General features: G+C 34.7%; 1 protein-coding gene across 3 annotated transcripts in view; it reads right to left on the bottom strand.

The window, feature by feature from the left end:
• Nucleotides 1-5,933: 5,933 nt before the first annotated feature.
• The window catches only part of TRIQK (triple QxxK/R motif containing), a 79,300-nt gene continuing 59,409 nt past the window's right edge, over nucleotides 5,934-25,824 (bottom strand). For all 3 annotated transcript variants that reach the window (XM_031439309.2, XM_010975998.3, XM_031439310.2), the window contains 2 exons: nucleotides 14,697-14,782; nucleotides 5,934-9,268 (listed from right to left, as the gene is read on the bottom strand). In XM_031439309.2, coding sequence (XP_031295169.1) covers nucleotides 9,155-9,268; nucleotides 14,697-14,782 — 200 coding nt within the window. In that variant the 3' untranslated portion in view covers nucleotides 5,934-9,154. The remainder of the gene's footprint in view (nucleotides 9,269-14,696; nucleotides 14,783-25,824) is intronic.

The following is a 25,824-nucleotide window of genomic DNA, read 5'->3' as shown; positions in this document are numbered from 1 at the left end:
CTGTAAACAGAGATATAACACCACATTCCAACAGACATCCCCAAACTATGGTAAGTCTGTTGGGTCAAAAGTAGGAAAGGGAAGCTTAAGAGACACCATTAAAAAGTGGAGCACATCAACAAGCCATAGACCCCAGAAAAAGGAGGTACAACACTAAGCGGCAAAATCTGAGGTCTAATATTTGGCGGTTCACTGTACCAACTACAGGAAAATGTTTTGAAAATGAGTGATATTAGAAGTCAGCAGCTTCAAAAGGCACTGCTTCCTGGAGAGACTCATAAGAGTAAGGAAAAGATTACGCTCCTGAGGATGTAACAGACATGAGAAAGAAAGAAAGGGAGAAATTGAAGATCTTTAGAAATGAAAGAAAACAAGGCTTGCCAATCATTTCTGTCTCCCCTACCACGGAGAACATTTATTAAAAAACTGGCTTCACTAGTCTGTTATAAGAAAGTTATCCTGGTCCAACTCATGGTCCATCCGTTGGTCACATCCTCTGGTCGCATCTCATTGGAGGATGAGCTCCTCTAGTAACCAGGGCAGCAGGAGGGGCCCCTGACATCTGGCTGCACACTAACTTCCAGTAATGCCGCTAAGCATCCTCCAGTGCACAGGACCGAGCCCCACAGCAGAATTATTGGCTCAATAATTACTGTGGCAAATACCATAGATATGTAGGCATTTTCCAGATTAAATATAAGGAAATGACGGGGGGGGGGGCAGAGGAAGGAAAGAAGGTGACAGTGAGCACAGAGGGACATCAGTGACCTTCCCGCTGCGTTACACCGCAGACACTCTGTATTCCAGCTACTCTTGGCTGCAACAAGCCAAGCACTAATATGTCTTTGTACTCATTTACTGGTTTTCCCTCACTTTAAAATACCCTTTTCACCCATTTATTTTTCTGTTTAATGAACCATCACCATCTCTCAAGATCATGTGTCATGAGATCGAGAGGTTTGTTTTCTTGTTTTTAATGTTCACAGATCTGTTGCAAGCACAAAAACAGTCTGGAATGTAGCAAATGTTCAATTAGTGTATTTTTTTTTGAATGAACAAATGAATAAACTCAAATGTTAGTTCCTTTCTGTAGCATTCTTTAATTCTCAATTTCTTATTAAAAAAAAAAGAGAACCACATTTATCCATACTTTGTACATGGCATACAGACGGGGATTGTGAAAGGTGACGTATTATACCTGATAGGTGCTTAATGTTTATTTAATGAATGAAAAATGGAAGAACACAATGAAAAAAACAGGCAGACCTAACAAGTGTCTGAACCCACATAGCTCAGTAAAACCGTCCCCTCCAGTTTTCCCTGAAGAACAGAAACTGAAGAACTTACTCAATATAAAGAAGCAAAAATCACTTATAACCCAGGCCCCGAAGAAAAATACTCTTTACTTCTTGCTAAACATTCTTCTGACACACTCCTACAGACACACACATATACAACACACAGACGTGCATATTCAAAGCAGAATTGTATCATGCGGAATTTTATAACTGCTTTTCATGTCAGTTAAGTATAAATATATATTATTTGAATGAATCCATCACCTTTTATTTTACAGACACAACATGACTGATTTAAAAAATGCCTACATTGGACATTCACATTGCTTTCATTTTTTTGATGTGAATGCCGTGGTTAAATTATTTTGTGTACTTTTGCATACTACATTATTATCTTGAAATAAGTTTCTATTGTATACGTAAAATTTAAGACTTTTTTAAAGTACACTGCAAATGTCCCTTCCAGAAAGTGAGTGAGTACCATCCCCCCAAACAGTACAGGAGAGAGGCTGCTTCTTCACATCCTTAATTTACGCTGGGTACTGCGCTGTGTGTAAGATTTTAATTTAATGTGTTATAATCCAACAGTATTTCCTTTATGGTTTCTGAGTCATGGATCAATGCCTAGAAATAATTTCCCTGCTAAAAGAATCTAAAAATGTCTACAATTTCTTCTAATACTTTTTATGGTTTCATTTTTTTTCATATAGAAATCAAATTCCTTCAGAAATTAATCTTGTTTTATGTCATCGAGTAAGCATCTTTTAATTTCCAAATGGATACTCAGTTGCTTCAATACATTTAATAATCTACCTTTTTTCATCTTTATGACTTACATGATACACTAAATGAATATTTATATTTCAATCTGTTTCTGGAGACTGCACTTTTTCTATTGGTTTGTCTACTTTTCTTTGACAATGATATTATTTTATTTATTACAACTTTATACTACACTTTGCTATCTGGTGGATTAAGGTTCTCTTCTATTGCCAGATTGGAAGAAAATTTATATTTGTATGACACTGAATGATCATGATCTCATTCAGGGAAATAATTGGTCCCCTTTTTACTAAAGTTTTATTATGTTAACCTGTAAAGTTCTTTTTTTTTTCCAATGAAGACTTCATATTTCTTGCTGATTTTTTCGAGATAATTTATAGTTTTGATTGTGATTGTAAAAGGTATTTTTATGTTATGATATTTAGCTAATCATTGTAATGACTGTATAGGTAGATAAAATTGATTTTCACGGTTATTTTCTAAATGAACATGTTCTATAAATCTTAATTTTTCCTTAGCTTCTAGTCAGTCATATAAAAGGCAAATAGTAGCTTTTCTCCCACATTTACTATTTATTCCTATTGTTTTTAAAATCTGATTGTACTGGCCATCGTTTTCACAAGAATTTAAAATAACATAAAATCACAAAGCATTCATGATTTTAAGAATCTAAAGCATGATAATAGAATTGTCATTTCAGTGCTGAAATGAACGAAGATTGCAGTGGATTGAACCACATCACATATGTAAATCCAAGCTTTTATAGTGATAATCAGAGAAACTACAGGAACAGCAATGGTGCATCTTCACTGGTCACAACAGAGATGCTAACCCATCACTCTGAACTGTGCATTTCAAGTATTTATCTTCCTTTCTTGTCATGAGCTGTTTAACCTAAGCAAATGGTCGATATAAATTGTTTTTAATAATTCCACTTAATATATGCTAAAGAATGATAGAAAATCACCATTTTGCAATGCCCAATGAGATAAAGAACCTAAGAAACAATTATGAATGCATGCTAAAAGCTTTAGGTAAAATGTTGACATAAAATCTTATTTTGGAGGGAATCAAGTTAACTAGGACGGGAACCTACTGATCAATTTCGGCATCACAGTGAGGGAGATGACCAGATATCACGTGTCACATTAAGTACTCTTGCCTTAAAAACAAACAGATGATAGCCAAAACAAACAAACCAAAACCTCAACTGTCTGGATCTAATCTAATCTAACTTAAAACCTAACACCCAGTTTACAGAAAATAGGAAAAATAGAGGAATAAAATAAGTAACAAAATGAAGAAGCCAAACCTAGAACGCTGCGCACCCAAAAGGACAAATGAGTTGGCTTCTTCAACAATCAATGGCATGAAAGAAAAAGAGGTCTGTTACACAGTACAGCTGACCCTTGAACTGCACAGGTTGAACCACGCAGGTCCACTAATCCATGGATATTTTTCAGTAGTAAATATTACAGTACTACATGGTCCATGGCTGGTTGAATCTGAGGACGTGGAGGAATCACAGACAGAGAAGGCTGACTATGAGCTGTAGGCAGATTAACACCAGCCCTGTTCAAGGTTCAACTGTAAAAGAAATTTAGGAGACATACAACCAAACGCAGTACAGATCTCGATTCCAAGCCTATTATAAATAGACATCTTGGAGACAATTAAGGACATCGAATACTGACTTGGTATTAAATGCTACTAAGAAATAACTTTAATTCTATTAGCTGTAATAGTAGCATCTTAGTAATGCAAAAAAAAATAAAAGAAAATAATACCTAACCAGTAACAAACAACCAAAGATCTTGTCAGGGATGCATACTGAGATATTTACGGGTTAAATGTCAGCATAGTTGAGATTTGCTTTAAAATAACTCAGGTTACCAAAAAAAGTGAAGCATATAAAAGACTGGTAACATATTGGTAACTGTTGAAACTAGGTAGGAGGTAGACTGAGGTTCATGGTACTAGTCTCTCTCATTTTGTGGTGCGTGTGGTGAGTGACAGATAAAAAAGAAAGCAGGTAAGAAGTAAGAGGCAGTAAAAAATAGGTGAGGATCAATGATGATTCAAAGTAAGAGCAGATAGAGACCGTTAATATAGGAAGCACACAGCTAAGAATGACAAAGTACAAGCCAGGTTCAGAAAAAGTGAGACAGGGAACGTCTGAGAATTTAGAACTGAGCAGAGAGGGGAGAAGGGGAGGAGCCGAAGGGAGCAAAAATGCTGAAATAAGGCGCCTACAAGGGCAGTTGCTATCTGGGTCACACATGTTCAAGAACTAGCATAAAAAATAAATTTCTTATGTCTAGATTATTTCTCTTTGGTGAACCAACTTCTCCTACACTGTTGTGTTATGTAAAATTTCCAGATAAGGACAAAGACTCTGACCTCCATCTCACGGCCATGTGCATTATCTTTGGCCGTGTTTATTTATAAACTGTTCTTTAAAAAAAAAGGACTGCTGCAATTTAAGAAACTTTTAAAAGACATCTTTACCCTCACTTTATAAATGTGAAAACAGAAAAAAAAAAAAACCCATTCTGAATTTTACGTTATCCTAAGATGTACAGAGATGGGAACCCAATGAAGACCTGTCTTGTCACATTCAATAAAGCAACTGCAGAAGCAATTTGTTACAAGCAGATGGATAGTTGAACACTGAAAAGGATGATAAACTAGAACAAAATTAGATATTGAAATCAATTTCTTTTAGGCTTACCATGGAACTTCAGATTTACACAAACAATTGTATTTGAATAAGTCGGAAAAAAAAAATGCCGTCCTAAGATGGGTGCCCGTGAAAACAGAACTTTACACGTGCCATAGCCTTTATAACCACCACTTACTTGGTTGGTCCAAATATTTATAGTTCATTGTTATGACTGCCAAAACTGGCAACCACAAGGATTGTTGTCTCAATTAGGACAGTAAACAGATTGTCTCTTTTTTTAATGAAAAAATCTAAAATGTAATACTTCACAGTTTAACATGCTTATTCATCTAAACGAGCTAAAAAATAATGGTGCGACATCTGTTCGAGAGGCATTGGTACCTCAGATTTTGGCTGCCTCCCCACCAATTTGGTTGTTTTAAAGAAATGAAGAATAGGAGGGGGAACTGTCATCAAAAAATCTTCTGGCATGCAAAGTGTCTTATTTTTCTTGAAATAAGGCTCTCATGTCTGTTGCTAGGGATAAAAAAAAAAAGTCGTTTAACCAGGGGGTACAATGCTGAATACGACAGCAGTTTAATTGTTTTATATACATTTACTGATCCACTACGGATACTTCCACTCTGCTATAGTTCTTTAAGTGACTTTCTCAGTCCCCTCAATACTTAACCTTTGCAGCTAAAACCTGTACAAAATGGTAAAATATTTCTGTAGGTACTGAATTCATCTGCCACAGTTTTTCACTAAGGGTTGCACCGATTTTAGAAATGGTGTCAATGGAACAAAAATCTAGCAAACATTTTATCCAGGCTGCACTGGATCAAATTGTAATAAAAGAAGGCAGTGCTGCCAAGGGAGAAGTGGTAAGACCTCCCCCAGAGAAGCCTCAGGTAACTGTGAAGAACCCTAACTGCTGGTAAGGAGAGCATAATGACTTACCTTAGATGGTGTCTGGCTCAACAAACTTACGTTATGGATGAAATACACTAAACCTTAAAATTCAAGTTTACATTTCTAGAGATGTATTTCTGAAGCTTATCAAGAGCATAACTCACTCTACTGAATTGTCACTGACTATATAATTTTAGAATCTGGAAAACACAGTGCTTTAGCTTTCACATAAATATAAATGTTATCATGAACATTTAGTTTTATTTTCAATGGGGGTGAAGATCTATACTAAGTTAAATTAAAAACAGTGAGTATGGTTTTTAACAATGCTGAGACAAAAACAGCATATCTGATTTCCTAGCAAAGAGCAACGTTTCTGTTCTACCGCAAATTCAATGCTAGTTGTTCTGAGGAGAACCAGGATGAGACGTGTAAATGTCCCAGTGCAACAAAAGACCATAAAGGCTAAAGGCTAAGAGTTGACCGATATTGTGATATTTAAGTTTTATTTATTAAACGCAAACAATTTTTGATCATCTACTACATGCAAAAACTGTGCCAGATTCCAAGAGGACGAAAAAAGATTAACTTAAATTGTAACATGCATTTATAAATATGTGCAGATCACCCTTGTTGTTGGAATTACAGAAATGAACAAGAACATATTCTCAGGATCTCACAGTCATCGGTTGGGGTGGGACTACTCCCACCTTTATGAAAAATTGAAAAGATTAGAAAATCTTCAAGTATTTTGCCACCTTAAAACAACAACAAACCCCATACCGGTACTAAGATAGTCTTTTAGTTCATTTGTGTTAAAAGAAATTCTAGACGAGGTCTTGTTTTCACAACATCTCCTCTCCAATGAATTTATATATTCCTTATTTTGCATGCAAGATTAGAACCAGCAACCCTCCAAGTTTCGTTCACAGTGTTCCGTAGGCTGTATGTTAAGTCAGCTGCATTAGTTGAAATTTATTCTGCAGAGAAGAGTATGTTAACAGATAGATTCTAACATTCTGAAAAGTCATTATAATTGTTTCTGGTTTTGTCTTCTGAATTATTCTCAGCGGCGAATTATTGGAGGGGGAAAACCCATGCCTAAAACTGGTGTCTGGTGCCAGTCTCAGATTTACACTCGCTATCCAAAAGTGTAGTCCCCTGAAACCAAAGGCCGGATATCACCTCTTTGTCTTCAAAGATTGAAACCAGATTTCAACCTGGGGTTTCTCTACAGAGGACTAGCTGATTCCTAGTTAATGTGAGTTTGAAAAATTTGCATGTCACAAAAATAGTGTTTTGTAAACATATATTGTTTCAGATGATGTCCTATTTATTAAAATCAGAGTTTAGACTTTGGGACTTGCCACAAGTCAATCAGTCACACACATGGACTGGCCACAGATTCAGAGGATCAGCAAAACTAGGGAGTGAATTGCCTCGAATTATACAGTGTTTAGGCTAATATTCATTACTATCAGAAACAACGTTTTTTTCCCCAAAAGAGTATCTGAAGAGTAGCATAGGATGGTAAAGTTTTTTCCCAGGGTTATGAATTTTCAAATATTTCTAACAGTGTAATCATCTATTTTAAATACCGTAAATCCTGTTACATCCCACTTGGGTAGGTATCTAATAAACAATTATTACACCTCCTTGCATTTAAATTACCACTGAAATTAGAAATAATCTTTATTTAACATGAGTGTATTTAACACCATATGGGAGGGGAAATAACTAAATGAAAATTGTTCACGTAAATGTGATCGGAGTAGGGGAAAGCAGTATTTCTTGACATGTGGCGTGTCACTCAGGAAAGTAAAAGACCCATCATATCCAAAATGCCAGCTTGGATATTCCCTTGCCACCCACTTCACGAACAGACTTACCACATGGCATTAAATGCTGCAACCTTTCCTAAAAATGCCACTTGGATGGGCCCGCTGTGGTAAGTGTATAGGAACTCTTGGTCTGTCTCCTGAGTTTGTGATTTCAAGGGGAAGAATCCAGTAAATAGCATTGGCTGAATTTTGTCCTCAGATGTTTGGCATAAATGATCTGTGAGGACACTGGAACTTTTGGCTGTTTTCACACTGCTGAAATAAATTATACTACTTGAAAAAATTCTACAGAACATAATGCTACACAGCCACGTTCAACTACCTGCAAAAGTCTCAAAAACTTTCTTCTCTTGGTGAGAATGGAAACAATTGTAATGTTTTATTTACTCTTTATAAATACAATTCATTTACTGTAAAATATCTTATGCACATGTTTCCAACTATTCATTTTCTATACATCTTTTTATAAGGCAGGAACTAACAACTCTGTTGTGGACACATATTTTTCCATTTTCTAAGCATCATGTATTTACGTGTCGTAAAAATATTTTAAAATTCCATTACTGGTAAAAAAAACAATTGAATACAGTGGTCGTTACACGCCAACAAATGTAAAATATCTTGAAAAATTTTATAAACCAAGAACTACATATGCAAGTAATACAGACATATATTTTCTTCTATTACTCACTTTCCGTGAAAGAGTTCCGACTGATTTAACTCTCAAGAGACAAGATTTTGTAAAGCAAGTTCGTGTTGTTCAGACATAAGACAACCCAATAAAATGATGCCGAGTTGGGTAGGACTTCTGCTGTTACTGCTGTGTGAAAAAGACTGCACAATTAAATGACAGATTGTTACGTATCTCCCGAACAAGAGGGGCAAACTGATTCTGCAAGCAGCCAGAACGACATAATTAAAATAGAACTCCAAGTTTATATTAATAGAGTAATAAGTTAATTAAAATCAAGATCAACTGAACTTTCTATTTACAACCAGTTCAGACAGCCCAAGAGGAAAGGAACTCTGTTTTAGAGACATATGTGACTCTTTGAGCTTCTGTCATCCAGGTGCCATTTCTGATGGAGCACATGTGCACTGAACAGTTGGCAGGGAAGGAAAAAGATTACTGGAGATGTATGTGCAGATAGTCACTCTAATGATATAAAATACGTCTGGAAAGAAAGCAGGGCTTCTTTGTAAGATGAAAAATTTCCCATGACTTCTCATTCCTTTTAGGCTCTGAATGTGACTGGAGAATGCTTCTGTAAATGAGGATATATACTTTTACTTATGCTGTACATGGAGCAAAAAGAGATTTAGTCATCTGTAAGGGATGGAGTTATACACATAAATTGGCTGAGACATCCGAAGAATTTAGGATCTGTTTTCCATTTTATCTAAATGCACCATGAATAGGTTGCCTGTCAAAGTAGAAAGATTTACAGAAGTATCCGGTAGCATACGTTATACTACACTGCTAGGTAAGGTTCTTTTCTTGATATCTTATGCAACTATTGAAGAAGATATTTCTGCAAACTGAAAGGACCAGCAGAAAAAAAATTCAAGATGTTTCTGTTTCAGTACATCAGAAAGTACTGGTCCCAAGAGGTGTTTTTATAAAATTATTTCCTTCTCGTTCATTGATTGCTGCTCAACTAATCTTCATCTGGTTCCAGATCGGGGTTGACATCTGTGGACAGTCTGAGATAAAAGAAAGCATAGAAAGCCAGTAGGAGGGCCAGTAGGGCTGCAAGGACAAGACCAACTTCCTGAGGAGAGAAAAGAAAAGTAGATTTGCAATTCATGAAATGAGATTGGTTAACGTTTTCAGCTCCGTGAGACAAAATGACCCAATAAAGAACGAACAATTACATTCTTTTGAACACTTTCCATCATTAAGTAGAGGAACTTATTTTGTACCTTGCAATACCCACTATGAAATGGCAAGGACATCAGTGGGTGATGGTTTGTGTTCGTCCAATAGTAAATGTAACACTTACAACTGTCATATATCTTCATAGTTTGGATATCACAATGGTGGGTGCAAGCAATGTCGTTTGTGCCTCCACAGTGTATCTTTCTCTATTTGAGTATGTTTCACTTTATCTCTTGCTTCGATACATCTATTATCAGTATGGCATTCGGATTCAGCTTTTTCAAACAATTATCATTCCTTTTCCATAAGGAAGAAGCTATTATAACCAGCTTCTAGATTATGTCTCTGAAAACGTCTTTGTTAAATTATTTTTTATTGAAACCTGTTTTTAACTTCTAAATTCTATATAGTTTGTGATGTGGCAGAACAAAACAGGATAAGTACTCTGAGCTCATGAAGCACAATCCAGGATAATGCCCACAACTGTCAAGGACGGTCCTGGCTCTACTTTGGTGATTCGATGTGGATTGTACTAAGCAATTATATTGAAGTAACAGCCAAAAAATTTGCCACACATACAATGACAAAAATCATATTATGTTTCAAAAAGTCTATAAACTTTTTTATACATATACATACCATGAGGGAACTTTCTCACAATTAACCTATCATTTGGCTAAATAGAAAACAGAACAAATAATGCTAGTACAGTATCATACAAGGCCAAAATAGTCCCTCCTAATTTTCCCTCCTGTATCACGTCCTTTCCTGGCGTTACTTTACAGAGGAGCAATTTATTTGCATTTACAGAAATGTATTTTACATTTCATAAGAGTGCAAAGTTAATAATTCAATGTATGCCACTTAATAAACTTTAAAAACATTCAAATGAATTTGGTTTATAATCAACATGTATTTTTTTTTTACCTGAATGTTGAAATTAAAAATGGACACAGATTTTTAGCTTCATAATGGCATTTTTTTTCAGATTTCCAAACTATGAATATAAATATTAATAAAAGCTATGGGGTTGAAAGGCTTGGTGTCAACGATATTTGTAAGATGTGATTTTTCAATCTAATATATCAATATAATGTCAAATCAAAGTGACTTTTTCTCTGTTGCAGTTGGAATACTTTGGCATCTCAAAAGGGCATGGCAGCATCAGACAGGTTTCATTTATTTTCTTGTATCCACAGCTGTGCTCCCAGACCCATCTGGTTAGACAGCTACTAATTTTAAGAGGATGTAATAAACAAGTGACACACAACTGCAAACTCCATCTGTTCTGTACAGTGGACAACAGAATGCTCGGCAGCAGTCACCATTCACATCAGCTTAATGCAAGAATAAAGTTTGTGCTCTCGACTGGCGACTGTGATTCTCATCTCGTGGATAATCACCTCTAATTGCTGCTTTTCACTCCTTCTTATCCTTTCAGACAATTCTGTATCATCTTCATTGTATATTTTCAGAATATCCAGAGGCAGGAAAAAAGGGTTTGGAGGTAGAAAGCAGAGAACATTCACAGAATACAACTTCAGAGGATCCGTTAATTCAGTTAAGTCTATTCAATATACTACGGTGTGGGGGTGGGGCTTAAGAAGTATTGGATGAGGAGGTACAGCGAATCATTTTTTTTCCCCCCAAATGTCCCTATTCTGTTAGGGGGATAAGCATTGTGAGGACTGCATGTTTGGAGCGTTTGAAAAATGGTAAAATTTGAAAATACTGCTTTCAGAATGCTGGTCACACTAACCATAACTTAGAGACCCACAGGCATTTAGGACTGCCCCACCCTCGGCCATTTTTAGTTTTAGATCAGAAATGACAAAAAGAACAAAAATAATGGTTCTAGCTGGCTCACCCCAACAGGTTGTTAGCAGGATCTGGCTGACATCTGAATATTTGATTTATGTAAGAGAAAATTCAAATTTTTGATCCTTATTCTTTTATTATACTTTTCAAATAAACCTAAATAAACTAATGAATTTGTAATCAACTAATAAAAAATAGATTATCTTTTTCGCTCTAAATACTAGGAAACACAGCTATTGCATTCTAAAAAATGTCTAGTGACTCTGCAATTTTGAAAAATAACAGCAAATATTAGTGTGCAAATATTTTTTTAGGTGGTACTCATTTCATTATGGGGTCATAAATTATGACATTTTGTTTATATTGGTAAGAGATGGGAACTAATAGAAATTAATTCTACATTTTGAAACAGCTATATCTTATTCTGAATCATTTACTGTTTCCTGAAGTCATTTTCTATCACTAAACACACATTTATTAAAAAAAAGGCCAGAAGCCCGTATTGTATACATTTTATAACTCCAGTCTATTATTTCTCAATCAACACTGTATATTTTATATGGTAATGAAATCTGGAAGTAATTTCTTTTTTTTTCAATATATGAGTTTTTTTTTCATTTTTTTCATTTTATTTTTTATTGAAGTATAGTTGATTTACAATGTTATTTTCAGGTATACAGCAAAGCAACTTAGTTACACATATACATATGTATGTATATTTTCTTTTCAGATTGTTTTCCATTATATGTTGCTACAAGAAACTGAAAACAGTTCCCTGTGTTATACAGTATGCCCTTGTTGTTTATCTATTTTTTATATAATAATGTGTAACTGTTAATCCCAATGGAAGTGATTTCTTGTATAAATGCCTCCAAGACTATTATGTCTTATTCATCTTTCTTTTCACAGGTTCTACAATGTTGTAATACTCACGGCAATTTCTAAATAAATAATGAAGGACTGAATCAGATTTCTATAATCTATATACAAGGTATATTAAAACTATGTAATGTTTTCAAAACTTTACAGCAATAACATGCATAATACTAACGCCACAGCAAAACTCAGAACATTGTGCAATATGTAATAGAGTCACACAATGCAGACTTAGATTGAAGTTTGATTGGATCTTAAGGCCAATGACAAACATCCAAGGAAAGTTTTATTCATGCAGACCAGTAATAGCTAATTCAAGGAAATGTTTTCTCAACCAGCTAACCATCCGTAAAGGACTTCTATGTCCTAGGTTCAGCGTTAAGTGTTCTATAGTATTATTGAACTCGCCTGACTCGAGTTAATGGCATAAAATCCACTTCACAAATGCACCAGCTCAGACTCAGCTGGATCATGGTAACAGGAAGAGGAAAGAGGAGTGTGACTCTAGGCCTCTTTATTTCGTGTTGTTGGATCATTGCTGTTATTTTTCTATTCCACGCAGCTGTTCGTATTTTCTGTAAATTATTTTAGGATTATAACTATTATTCATTCGAAAAAAATAAGTGATAAAGTAGTATAACATAGTGGTCATCTTGTATTAACCAGGTAAGAGTCAAACATGTTTGATGCTCATTAGTCCTTAGTTGCTTCTCTGACATTATCAATACGGATAAAATCACTCACCGGGGAAATTAAATAGCATTAAATGGCAATTGCTGAAAGAAACTTCGTTATTTAAAATCCTCTGCGAAAATGACAAGGCAATCAAAGTCTGACAGGGCAAACTAATTAGTATGCCAGATTTGAAATGTAAAACAGCTCCATGGTTCTGATTTTTAAAAGTTTCATATCATTTTAATGGGCTCTGCACATAAATTTTCAAGCAAAGTAAACAGTGTATAAAGTTAAGGTTTTGTCCTTCACAGGTTTACAAATCAAAATGATATGCTAGCTTAGTAAAAAGAAGCTATGTTTTGATGTCAGAAACTGTTGTACATACTTTAAATCATAAATAACATCTAAGAAAAAATTTTTCTCATAAAAGATACACAAATTCCGCATTTTTTTTAAAATGACACTAGATAACTGCACTGTAAAGTAGACTTCTACTAGGAATATAGTTATTTCCTCCAATTAAAACAATACGAAAAATTATAAGATCAAATGAAAAACGGGATGTATACAGGGAAGTGGTATGTATCAGTCAATGAATGGCTGCACTGTTTTTCAAATTCTGATGTATAGCTGCTCATACTGTGCCACAAAGTGGAGTGTGCTACCCCAATATTTTTCTAAAAACAAAACAACACCGAAGTACTGTATCGTGAAAGATAAAAGTAAGTGACATTGCTTTCCTGGAAAATGACAGACAAAGCTCTCACTATGAGAGACAATCATCAGGTAGTTAATTGCAAAATAAAAAACGAAGCACTGGTTTTAGTAAGTTCATGCCACGGAAATCATTTTAAAGATGAATGAAATTTCATATGAAATTAGAAGACTTCAAAAGATTAATCATCTCTCTTTTAAACAAAAAGGCAATTCACTTTTTTTTTTCCCATTAAAAACTGACACACAGCTCTAAGTGAGGAGATGGTGTTGTGAAAACATACTGTATCACCCAGTAATGCTTGATCAAAATCAGCTATCAGAAGTAAAAAGAAGGCAGTGTTTCATGATCATAATAGCAAATTCTGGAAGACAACCAAATACATCATCTGGCAGTTCAACAGCTGTTACAGCTTGGTAGTAATACCTTGGCATTTGCTGTAAGCTATAACTTAGAAAAATTGATTTTTCATCTGCCAGATAAAAAACCAAAATCTCCTTTTAACATTTTAATATTTAAAATAAAATATATCAACTAGTCACTTTAATTTTACACATTTGACAGTAGAGCCATTAAATTAATTTTTCTATTTATAGTTTAATTTGACTCTAAACACAGGGCAAAGAGTTGACATGGGTAATAATGTCAACGTAATTCTGTTGAACTTCATTGTTCCAGCACATTGGATTAATATCTGCTAACACCATTCTCAGTTGCTTTTATCCCTCTTAAGCAGTTGAAACACTGGTTTTCTAAAAGAACAAGTTTGGGAACATCATTAGAATTTTATCACAGAGGGTACTGACAACAATAATAAGACACAGGTAACATTACCTCTATTAATGATCTAAGTGTACATAATTATAACTAAAATTTAAACAACCATAAAATCAAACTTATTGCAAGTGAGAGAAGTTTTTGATCCAGGCCACATATATCACTAAAATGTATGCAAGATAAATACAGTAGCTAGAGAAAAAATAAATTGAAACTTTCAGTGCAGTTGGTTCTCTTAAGTGACACTGAGTCCTATTTTTAGAACTGATAAAATCTTAGGATAGGAAGGATGTTTCTCATTAAGTAAATTCTTTATTTAAAAAAAAACCCTTTAATTCTGGCATTTGACTTAGATTTTGAAATGTCATAAAACATTTAGAATTCAACATTTATGCAGTTCAGTTTTAGAAAATGAAACGGCACGCATCCATCAAATTGTCAAGTTACCAAACACGAGTACCTTTATGCCTAGCGCTGTTTTCTTGGCTTCTGCTTTTAATTTGGTTGCTCGTAAAATGGGTTTGGTTTTTTTATAATCCTGTTTACCTAGAAAGAAATAATTCCAGACAATGAGCTATAATTCAAGTTTAACAGCCATCTGAAATGTCAAAGAACATTTAAATAGAGTAAAACTGGGACACAAAGTTGCCAAGTAATTCCCAGTTATGGAAGCTATAAACTTGTCACCCTAAGGTCAACTTTTCCTCCTTTCTTACTTTTCCAGGAAGAAGATTTGACAGACATCCTTGATTTGCTGTGTGGTTAAAATCAAAAAAGATTAAAAAAAATCATTCTAGAGAATAAGATGTTTAAAGTAAAGAGAGTAAACCTTTTAAAAGCATTTGGGGAAAAATGAGGAAATAAATGAGTATACATAAGATCCCATTACGTAGGTAAAGTTAACTTTGTCTTCACAATTGAAGAATAAACAGTACATTAGAGATGTATTTTATTCTGATATATTAAGTAGTCAATAATTGGAGAAATATCCTCAGGTTTTCTCTAAGTAAGAAACTAGAGAAGGATCTGTAAATAATTAACTTTCAGTTGGTGAATTCATTAGAAAAAAGAATGTGTTTAACTTTTGTTTACTCTCGATAGAGGAGAGACTAAACATGGCTAGATAAATGATAGCTACATTTAGATATTATTTCAGTCTTCTCTACCACATTTCCCAACCCAAAATGAACAAAACTCAGTGTCACCAAATTTGCTGTTTTGTGTGTACCATCTGGTGACCCGACTAATGACTAACAAAAGAGCTATTACACAGCCTGTGAGGAAAAGCTTTAACACCACCACCAACAACAAAAATATTGACTAGAATAATACACTTGCTTGTTGTTGCTAATCAAACTCTTAGCTAAGAATTGGGTCAAATGAGTCTCAAATGTAATATGTCATTCTGAGTGGGAGTTAACACTTGACTACATACTCTATTTAGCTATTTTATATTCTTATTTGGCCTTGTGTCCAACTTAACTCCCTTTCTTTTCAATCACCAGTTCCTTTCCAAAACTTGCCCCTAAATTTTCTTTGTCTAAATAATACAACTTCTACCTCCAACGTCCACATCTTCCTCCCACTGAAGTCAATCTGAAAGCAGTTTTTCTAAAGTAGAATCATCAAAATTTAATGTGCGATATATTTCTTAATGTGTTTGCTAATGATTCAAAAGTACCTTTAAAATTCCATATAGATTTTTAGAATTAGAAATGGCAGGGAGAAGTGAGATAAATGGATGGGAGTAATGAAGAAATGTAATATTTGTGTTCATTAGACACATAAAAGAGTGTGTTTGGCTGAAGAGCTATGTAGTTTTTTTGAAAGAGAGAGTGTACACTGTTCCCTTAACTGCAACTGGAGAGCAGTCATTCAGGATCCATGAGCTTGCAGAAGCTTAATAAATATTATTTGATGCTAGGGTTTAATGATCCAGAAATGAGCCAATTGTAAAAAAACAAAGTATATCAAAGTGATCTAAATTTAAATTATGGAATGAAAAAAATACGGAAAAAATATTACTCTAGTCCATTTTAAATCAGCAACATTTAATTTTGCTGGAAAAAAACCTGAAGTGTTCACTCTGATTTCACATCTCAACCATCAAACTATTCACATCATTATTCCTGCTGAGACATAAACAGCTCAGAACAATGACACTGGTGACACATCAGATGTCCCCACTCAGGGTTACAAAGCAAGTTTCTAATGAGAATCTAAAAAGATATTTCAAGATTATGGATTTCAGGCCAAGGAGTCATGCCTTGTGTTATCTTATATACGCCCTAAAATAAACTCCGGGTGCAACAGGAACAAAATGAACAAAAAAGGATTATGTTAACCCATCTGCTTTTCATACACACGTGCAATATTCTGGGTGATGTGTCTGTCATAAAAAGGATTCAAATCCACCTCAAAGAGTCAATGTTGAAGTGAGACTTTATCGCTCTCCTTCACTTGCCATTGGTTAAATAATGTGTTCTACTTCAACTCCTATAATCTCTTAAAGAATAATACTTCTAGATTTATATTAAAATTGATGTGAATATTTGAAGCTGTATTTATAATAAATAGATGGTTTTAAAAATTATTGTACACCTGGTACTTCTCCAAATAGTGCATCTGTCATTAATTTAGCATTCTCCTTGCTGGCTATGCTATCCAAGTATATATTGCAAAATGTGGTTTCAGTCTACTAAGTGAAAACGTTTACAGGCGCATCTGTTAAGTTCTTTATAACTAAAACCAGATCTTTCCATTATACCCAAAGACATTTTTAACATTTTAATTTTTTATGACTTCAAGAAAAATACCTATGCCCACATGATTGTAAAAAAAAGTATAAAATAAGAAGCTCCTGCTGGCTGAGTACTTACATCTAAAAAAATACATTTATATAATCTAGATTTTATTTGTAGACAGTTTCTTAGCTACAAGTGGATTTGATTTTGGTTATATCAGTAATGCAATAACCAAGGTAGCTGTTTAGCAACCGCTCATTACGTTTTATATGAGAGAAATTCACCTGGATAATTCAAGCCTATGAAGCCAATGCACAGCCTTCATCATCTAGTTTCTCTCTTCTCAGTTACACCATTCACCACATTTCTGTATTTTCATTTCCTGTGACACAGTTTAGGCAACGAAAGCTTTCTCTCCCTTCTTGACACTTTTTGATGGACTGGTTCATGCTTCCTCCCTCCAATAAAGTCCTATAATATTATTTTATTAGATTTTATTTTAAAATTATCTTATCGTGAAATTGACATTTTTTCCTTTTAGCATACAGTTTAATTAACTATAGTGCTTATGTACAGATTCATGTAACTACTATTATAACCAGGATACAGAAAAGCTGTGTCATTCCCAAAATTCCTTGTGCTATCCTTCTGTACCCACCTCCCTCCCACCCATAGTTCCTGGCAACCACTGATCTATTTGTCCATTTCTATAGCTTTGTCTTTTCAATAATGTGGCAATAGTGTGACAAGAGCTTCTTGTATTCAGCATGAGGCATTTAAACTCACCTACTTCACCTGAGTTGTATTGTATCAGCAGTTCACTCTTCTTTACTGCTGATTAGTATTCCACTAGATGAAGGTATCAGAGTTTATTCATTCACTCATTGAAGTACATCTGGGTTATGGCCAGTGTTTGGCAAGTCTGACAAGAGCTACTATAAACACAGGTGTACAGGTTTTTATGTGAACATAAGTTTTCACTTCTCAGGGTAGGATCGCTGAGTCCTATGGTAAGTATATATTTAACTTTGTAAGAAATCGGCAAACCACTTTCCAGAGTGGCTATACCATTTTGCATTCCCACCAGCAGTGAATGAGCGTTCTGGTAGCCTTGCATCATCACCAGCACTTGGTGTTATTTTATCAAGGCTGTCTAACTTTTTAGTGTATAATTGTTTATAGCATTCCCTATAATCCATTCTATATGTGTGAGGCTGATAGTAGTATATCCTGCTTCATTACTGAGACTAGTAATTTGAGTATTTTTTTCCTCTTAGTCTAGTTAAAGATTTTTCAGTTTTGTTGATCTTTCTCAATAACAAGCTATGGGTTTTCTTGATTTTTTCCTACTGTTTTCCTCTTTGTATTTTGTTTATTTCCACTCTGATCTTTATTATTTTCTTTTTCAGATTGTTTTGGCTTTAGTTTGCTCTTTTTTTTTTCTAATTTGTTTAGATGGAAATTTAGGTTATGGATACGAAATCTTTCTTCTTTCTTAATACAGTTATTAACAGGTATACATTTCCATTTCTTCATATTTACCTGTACAGTTACTTTTACTGGTGTTAAATTATTATTTTTGTTTGTAGATTCAAGTTACTGCCTGTGTACTTTCATTTCAGCCTGCAGGACTTCTTGTAGTGTTTCTTGTAGGGCAGATGTACTATTGAAAAATTATTTGATTTTGTTTATCCAAGAACATCTTAATTCCTCCCTTTTTTTGAAGGATAGTTGTGCTGGGTATAGAATTCTTGGTTGACAGTGTTTTGCTTTCACTACGTCATATGTGATGAGTTACTTTCCACTTGCTACTTTCAAGATTCACTCTTTATGTTTGACTTTCAACAGTTTGACTACGATGTGGCTGGGTGTGGATCTCTTTGACTTATCCAACTGGAATTTTGTGAGGTTCCTGGATGTATAAACTAAAGTTTTTCATCATATTAGGGAAGCTTTTACACATTATTTTTTCCCAATTCTTTCTGACCCTCTCTCTCCCTCTTCTCATTCTGGAACTATTATTATGCATAGGTTGGTATGCTCAGTTGAGTCCTATAGGTCTCTGTGTCTCTGTTCATTTCTCATTCATTATTTTTTCCTCATGTTCCTTAGATTGGATAATCTCAATTAACCTCACTTCATGTTTCCTGATTTGGCTGCTAGTTCAAATCTACTGTGAAGCCCCTCTAGTAAAATTTTTACTTTGGTTATTATATTTTTCAACTCCAGAATTTCTATCTTGCTTTTTATATGCATAATTTACATTTCTATAATAATATTCTCTATTTGTTGAGACATCATTCTCATACTTCAGTTCTTTAGACAGTGGTTTTCTTTAGTTTTTGACCATTTTTTAAATGGCTGATTTAAAGTCTTTGTCTAGTAAGTCCAAGGTTTGAGCGTCCTCAAAGACAGTTTCTGTTCTTTTTCTGTGTTTGGACCGTATATGGCTGATTTTTTTGTGTGTTTCATAATTATTGTAGAAAACTGGACATATTAAATAAAGTAACGTGGCAATCCTGAAAGACAGCTCTCCCCTAGGAGTTGTTGCTACTGCTCTTTGTTCTTCTTGGTGTCAGTGTTCGTTTGTTTAGAGACTTTTAAGGTCTACTTCTGTAGAGTTTGTATTCTTTGTCATATGCAGCCACTTAGCTTAATGTTCACCTAATGACTAGACAGACATGTTTTAAAATATCTTGAATCAGTAATTCTTCCAGCTTTGTTGAAGAGGGGTGTGTGTGTGTGTGTGTGTGTGTTGTGTTGTGTGTGTGTTGACATACGTTTTCCACACCTTGACAGAACTTGATAGTTCTGCTTTAGCCTTCGCTTTCTGCCAGCTCCCCCAAGGGCAGCAGGAAGTGAGAGATTATAGCTTTTCCAGGTCTTTACTGAACATGGCATAACTCTGCACAGGCTCATGATTTCCTAGACTCCTAGGAATCTATGTCAGGGATTTTAAAAGATTCTAGAGACATCTCATTATCCAATTAAAAAAAAAATAGGAAAAGAAATCATGCTGGCTGCTAGTAACCCTGCCTCAAGTAGCTGGGATGTTAAACGTTTGCCGCCGACTGTTTTTGCCAAACGGACGAGGCGCTGGCTCTTCACACAGAGTGAGCGCTGAGTCAGACCAAATGAAGACAAATTCTGCAAACGGCTTTCAGTGAGCGCCCAGACAGGCCACATGGTGACAGTTCTCTGAGGGTGAGATGTGGGGTAGTTCCAAACCCACTCTGCCTCTGCAGCGACCGTAGGCTGCTGCTTTTCACAACTGTTGTTACAAGGCTGAGGAGAGGAAGGCAGGATTAAGGCAAGTTGAACAAAACCAAGACTGATGTTCTTCCTCATCAATCTTACTAACAGATTCAGCTGTTTTCTTCAAGTAAACACTCTTTGCACTGTTGTAACATTTCTGTTAATTTCTAAATTCTGAAAAAGTTGATTTTGACAGTTTTTTTGTCATTGTTCTTCCTTTTATGGAAGAGCAGACTTTCCATTCAAGAAGTGCTTCTTGTTACTTTTAATATCATTATATTTGAAGTGAATTTCTTATCTACAGCCTATATTTAGGTCAGTTTTTAAAATTTCAACCAGAAAAATCCTCTGTCCTTTAATTGATATGTTTAGACTATTAATGCATTTTCATTCAGATCTACCAATTTTTTTGGTTTCTTTTTGTTTCCTTTGATTTGTTCCTGTTTCTCTTTTCATGCCTTTTTTTTTTTGAACATTTTTTAGTATTTCATCTAAATCATATTTATTATATTTTGATATATCTCTTAGAATGTTTTAATAGTTCCCCGAAGAGATTACAGAATATACACTTAACTTTTCAGAGTCTAATTCAAATCAATATTTTATTCAATTTGCTATTTTTAAATGCATTCTATATTATTAAATAATTTTAGCATGCACAGTGCAATATAATTCACATTCTAATTTAATAGGAACAAGCCACCCATTGCTTCGCAGTGCTAGTTTTACACGTTGCTGTTTGTATCTTTTGACATTGCTGTGCTAATATTTGATCTTCTTGGATACACGTCATGAATTAGGAAAGTTGTTTCTATACAGTTGACTTTTAATAATTCAGGACTTTAAATGTCTGCAGACAACGAATTACACAAATGAATATACTACTGTAGCACAGATGTGTTTTCCTTAAAAATCCTAGGCAAGACCTTGGTGTCCCTGTTTGATGCATGTTCTTATCAGAGCTTAACTGTTTTGTAATAAAAAGTGAAAAGTACGTGCATAGTTAGAAGGACTATTGTACTTTGGTTACGAAATTTTATAGTCATAGTAAAAACTGAAAGTTGTCCTTAGATAATACCTGTGTTTTAGTTCTGGAATAAAATTTCCTATTACCCTTCTCTTGAGTTTTGTGTTCAACTTAGTTGAAGAGTATTCTTAAATTGCCAGATCTGTACTGTTAAAAAGTTACATTATTATTTTAACTACTTATTTGTATTAATAGAATTTTCTTGATACTATAAAACCAAAACAAAGTACAGGGATAAATGTAATGCTCAGGTTGATAAATGCTGACAAAAGTCATTCTTAATCCTCAATCTCATTTACTTCCATCAAAACAGCCATAATGTTCTATTTGACTTTCTTTAAAATAACTACACATTATCACCTAAACTTATGAGATACAGTTACACTAATGACGTGTCACCTTTGTATGTTTAAAATAAAGTTGTATAATTAATTCTCTAGTAGAAAATTCTATGATATGAAAAACTATTTTTATGGCTTAGTAAAAATATAGATTTTATTATCCATTATGTATAGTTCTTAATAATAAGTATATATTTAGATGACTGCATTATTAATATTGCCAATACAAATAGAAAATTTCTCTGAAATCATGATACTGAGAGTCAAAATTCCTTCAATCAATCTGAGATTCTTAATCGAGAGTGTGTGTTTCTGTCAATATGAATTACTCATTATAAAACATCTCCTTTTGCATGTAAAATCCAAGGTCATTCTTGGGAAGAAAATTTAAAAAGCTCTTCCCAAATATGCTGATGATATAGCTAAGTAGTGTACTTGGAACAGTGAAACATAATTAACTTTCATGTTAATGCCTGGACTTAACAATAACTTATATAAGGGAAAAATACACTTAAGATGTGTGAACTTGGATATTTATTCTATAATAGAATTTAGTGATTTTTTGTCAAAATCAATCTGCATTTAATGCTGAAAACCAGGCATTTCAAAATTAAGAAACATTAAAGCCTTGAACGTTTACACAGGAAATTTACATCATAAAATTGCTCTTTGAACAAATATTAGCAACTGATTATCAAATTGCTATAAGTATATACATATAATTATTGAGCAGAATTGAAGTAATGTTGTTTTGGCTAGCAAATAACAAAATATTATTATCCATCAAGAAACAAGTTTTATATATATATATATATATATATATAGTATGAGCCATTATTTTTTTTTATGGTTAGCAGATAAGAGTTACTAGAATCCCTGAGAACAGCACTGTAAATAGTGTAACATCAGAACATATCACTGATTATAATTTTTCTTAGTTAACTTTGTGCCTAAACATAACTGAAAATGTTCATTTATGGCCATAAGAATTCTTATATCCTTATTTTCTTAAACAATGCTTTCATTCACTCATTAAAAATTATTTATTGAGCACTTACACACTATAAAAGTGTTCAAGACACTGAAATACAATAGCGTGAGCAAAACAGACCAGATGCCTATTATCTTGAACCTCATGAAAATATGGCTAATAAGCAAACAAAAATAAATGGTTCAATTTGCCAGATAATGAAAAGCACTAAAAAGAAAAATATAGTTGGTAATGAGCCAAAAACAAAGGGAAGAGATGTACTGATTCAGATAGAGTGGTCAGGGAAGGCTTTCTTGATAATATCATTTGACATTACCATTTGACGTCACTTAACTAGATACTTGAGTGAAGTTAGGGAAGGAGTCACGTGGATGCCTGGTGGAAGCAATTCCACATACTGGGAGCATAAAAGTGCAAAGACCCAGAAGACAGTAACCTCTGGAGGGGGCCAAATGTCACTGATGTCTCTCAAGTCAGAAAGAGAGCTTAATAGGTAATAAAATATGAAAAGTTTAACTTCTGATACCAGGCTCAATGGTTCAGAACAGAACCTACATTCATGTGTCAATTTCTGAGTCTGTGGGCTCAAATGACAGCCTTGGATATAGGCAGGATCTTCAGCTTGGTTCTCTGATCTGTGATGTGAGAGCTTTTGAAAATAAGAGTAACATAGAAATATTACTCCCTTTAGCTACTAAAATGGTAAATCAAGGGGAATGCATACTCCTGCAGAAGTTTCAAAGGCTGACTGTGTCATCAAAAATTAAATATGCAGTTTCACTGATTATTCCCACAGACCTATTTCCTCCCTGTGACCAGTCGGTCTTGGAGACTGAGTACATTCAATTTAAATTTACGGTAGAATTTTCTTACTTTACTTACTGCAGCAGAATACAAATGTCATTTGCACATGGTCACAACTAGTTAATTAATCTCGCCAAGGCAGTTTTCTAAGTTCTGATAACAGATACCACATGAGACTATCTGCCTTTACTGGAAAGGACAGCAGTATACTTACAGAACCTCTTGTAAACTAAATCAGCTCTCCCCCTAGTCCTGTAGTCTGATTTGAGGAGACTTTAACTGCCTAACCAACCCACAGTAGATCACAAAGTCAACGATAGGACATAAGCCTTGGAGAAGACATGACAACTGTCTGAGATGCCTCATTTAGATACATGTACAAGAAGGAGAAGAAAGAACACTGTTAAAATCTGATTCATGGAAGTCCACTGAATTAGAGCATGTCAAGATTGTCTCCAAGAAGAAAAGGTCAACTTTCTGCTGCACGTTGCACTCTATCTACCATTAAGAGGGGACCAAAGGTACAACTTCGTAAAAAATTGGCATTATTTGACAATGTCACATATCCATACCTCTGATCCAGTATTCTTCTACTAGGTGTATATTGTAGAGAAACTCTTTTACATGTAAACCAAAGAATAGACATGTCTAAAACTATTTATAGATTCTCGTAATAGCATTTATAGAAAAAAAAAACCCAGAATAACCCAATTGTCAAAGCCAAGAGAATAGAAAGAAAAATATTGGTATATTCATACAATGGAATGTTATAAAGCATAGAAAATTAGTGAACAATATCAACATTCACCTATAAGAATAAAACTCAAAAATACAATGTTCAGTAAGAACAAGTTACATAATGATATATACAGCATGGATTTATTGCTATAAAGTTCCAAAACTAAAAAATATATTACTTAACACGTATGTGCATAGAAAATTTATGAATGAAATTAATGTAAAATCAAGATAGTGTTCATCTCTCAGGGGTACAGAGGCATAGAGGGTGTTCCAATTGGGAAGGGGCATAAAGAAGTGTCTAAGGTAGTGATACATGTCTAATATTTAGATGATGGATACATGGTTGCTCATATTTTGTTATCTTTTTAACCTACATGCATGTTTTATATACGCAGAAAACCTGAAACCCTGCTGGAGCATGGGACAGTTAAAGGTTCTCCGTAGACTTCCGTGCCAGCTACCCTGCCTCTTAGAACTTATGACGTGGCATAGTCAATGGGGCCTGAAGTGCTGTTAGCTAACTGAGACACGGAAACAAGCCTTTAGCAGGTCCCCAAAAAAGAGGTGGCAGTCTCTGGGTTTTGGAACAGTGCCATGCATCCTTCAACAGGTGACAGCTGCTAAGAAACTACTCCTGGATTGCTACCAAGCTCTGATGGAGACCGACTACCTGGCCATGAGAAGCAGGGACCATCTGGCCTGAGCCACCAGTCATGAATTGGGGGTTATCTAATTCAACAAATCATAAACCTGGGTGTTCCGTTTTGGTAGTTAAAAACATGCTTGTGGATGGTTCTTTATATTATGCTGTACCAGCTGGAAGTAAACTGGTATCTCTGGAGATGGTCCTAAAACACAGCCTATAAGGGGAATCCTCCCAGTGGCCAAAGTTTAAGTTGTACATTTTATTGTGTACTTTAGCTGGAAAGAGAGGTAACCTAAGGAAAAACACATATTAGTCTTCCTGAATTAGAAGCTAAGTCCGTTACCTAGTCATTCTGGATTCTTCATGCCTATGAGTAAACAGGTAAAATGGGAACTCACAGCGCTGGCTGGTGTAACTGACGCTGATTATCAAGGATAAGGTGGTTTGTTAATACACAGTGAAACCCAGAAGGAATGTGGAAAGATGTGAGGGAATTCCTGGGGTCATCCCATGTACTACCGTGGCCAATGGTAGCGTTTAATGAAATTCCTATACAATCCTAGTCCTCCATGTCCTTGGGTTCAACTAACTGTGCATCAAAAATACTTTTTTTAATTCCAGAAAGTTCCGAGAGGCAAAACTTAAATTTGTTACACTCCAGCAACTATTTGCTCAGCATTTATATTGTATTTACGAGTATTTACATAGCTGTTCTACTGTATTAGGTATTATGGGCACAGTTGACCCTTGAACAACATGGGTTTGAACTGTGTGCTTACACTTATATATGGATTTTGTTCAACAGTAAATACAGCAGTCCTGCATGATCTGTGGTTGGTTGAATCCGTGGATGCAGAATCACAGATATGGAGGAACCACAGATACAGAGGGGCTGCATATACAAAGGGCCAAGTTATATGCAGGCTTTGTACTGTGCAGAGGACCAGCACCCCAAAGCCCAGATTGTCCAAGGGTCAACTCTAATCTGAGATGACTTAAAGAATACGGGAGAATGGGTGTAGGTTATGTGCAAATACAG

This window comes from Camelus dromedarius, chromosome 20 (assembly GCF_036321535.1).
Source record: "Camelus dromedarius isolate mCamDro1 chromosome 20, mCamDro1.pat, whole genome shotgun sequence".
NCBI classification, from domain to species: Eukaryota; Metazoa; Chordata; class Mammalia; order Artiodactyla; family Camelidae; genus Camelus; species Camelus dromedarius.
Note: the sequence above shows the minus strand (reverse complement) of the source record. Positions and strands in the feature narration are given on the sequence as shown.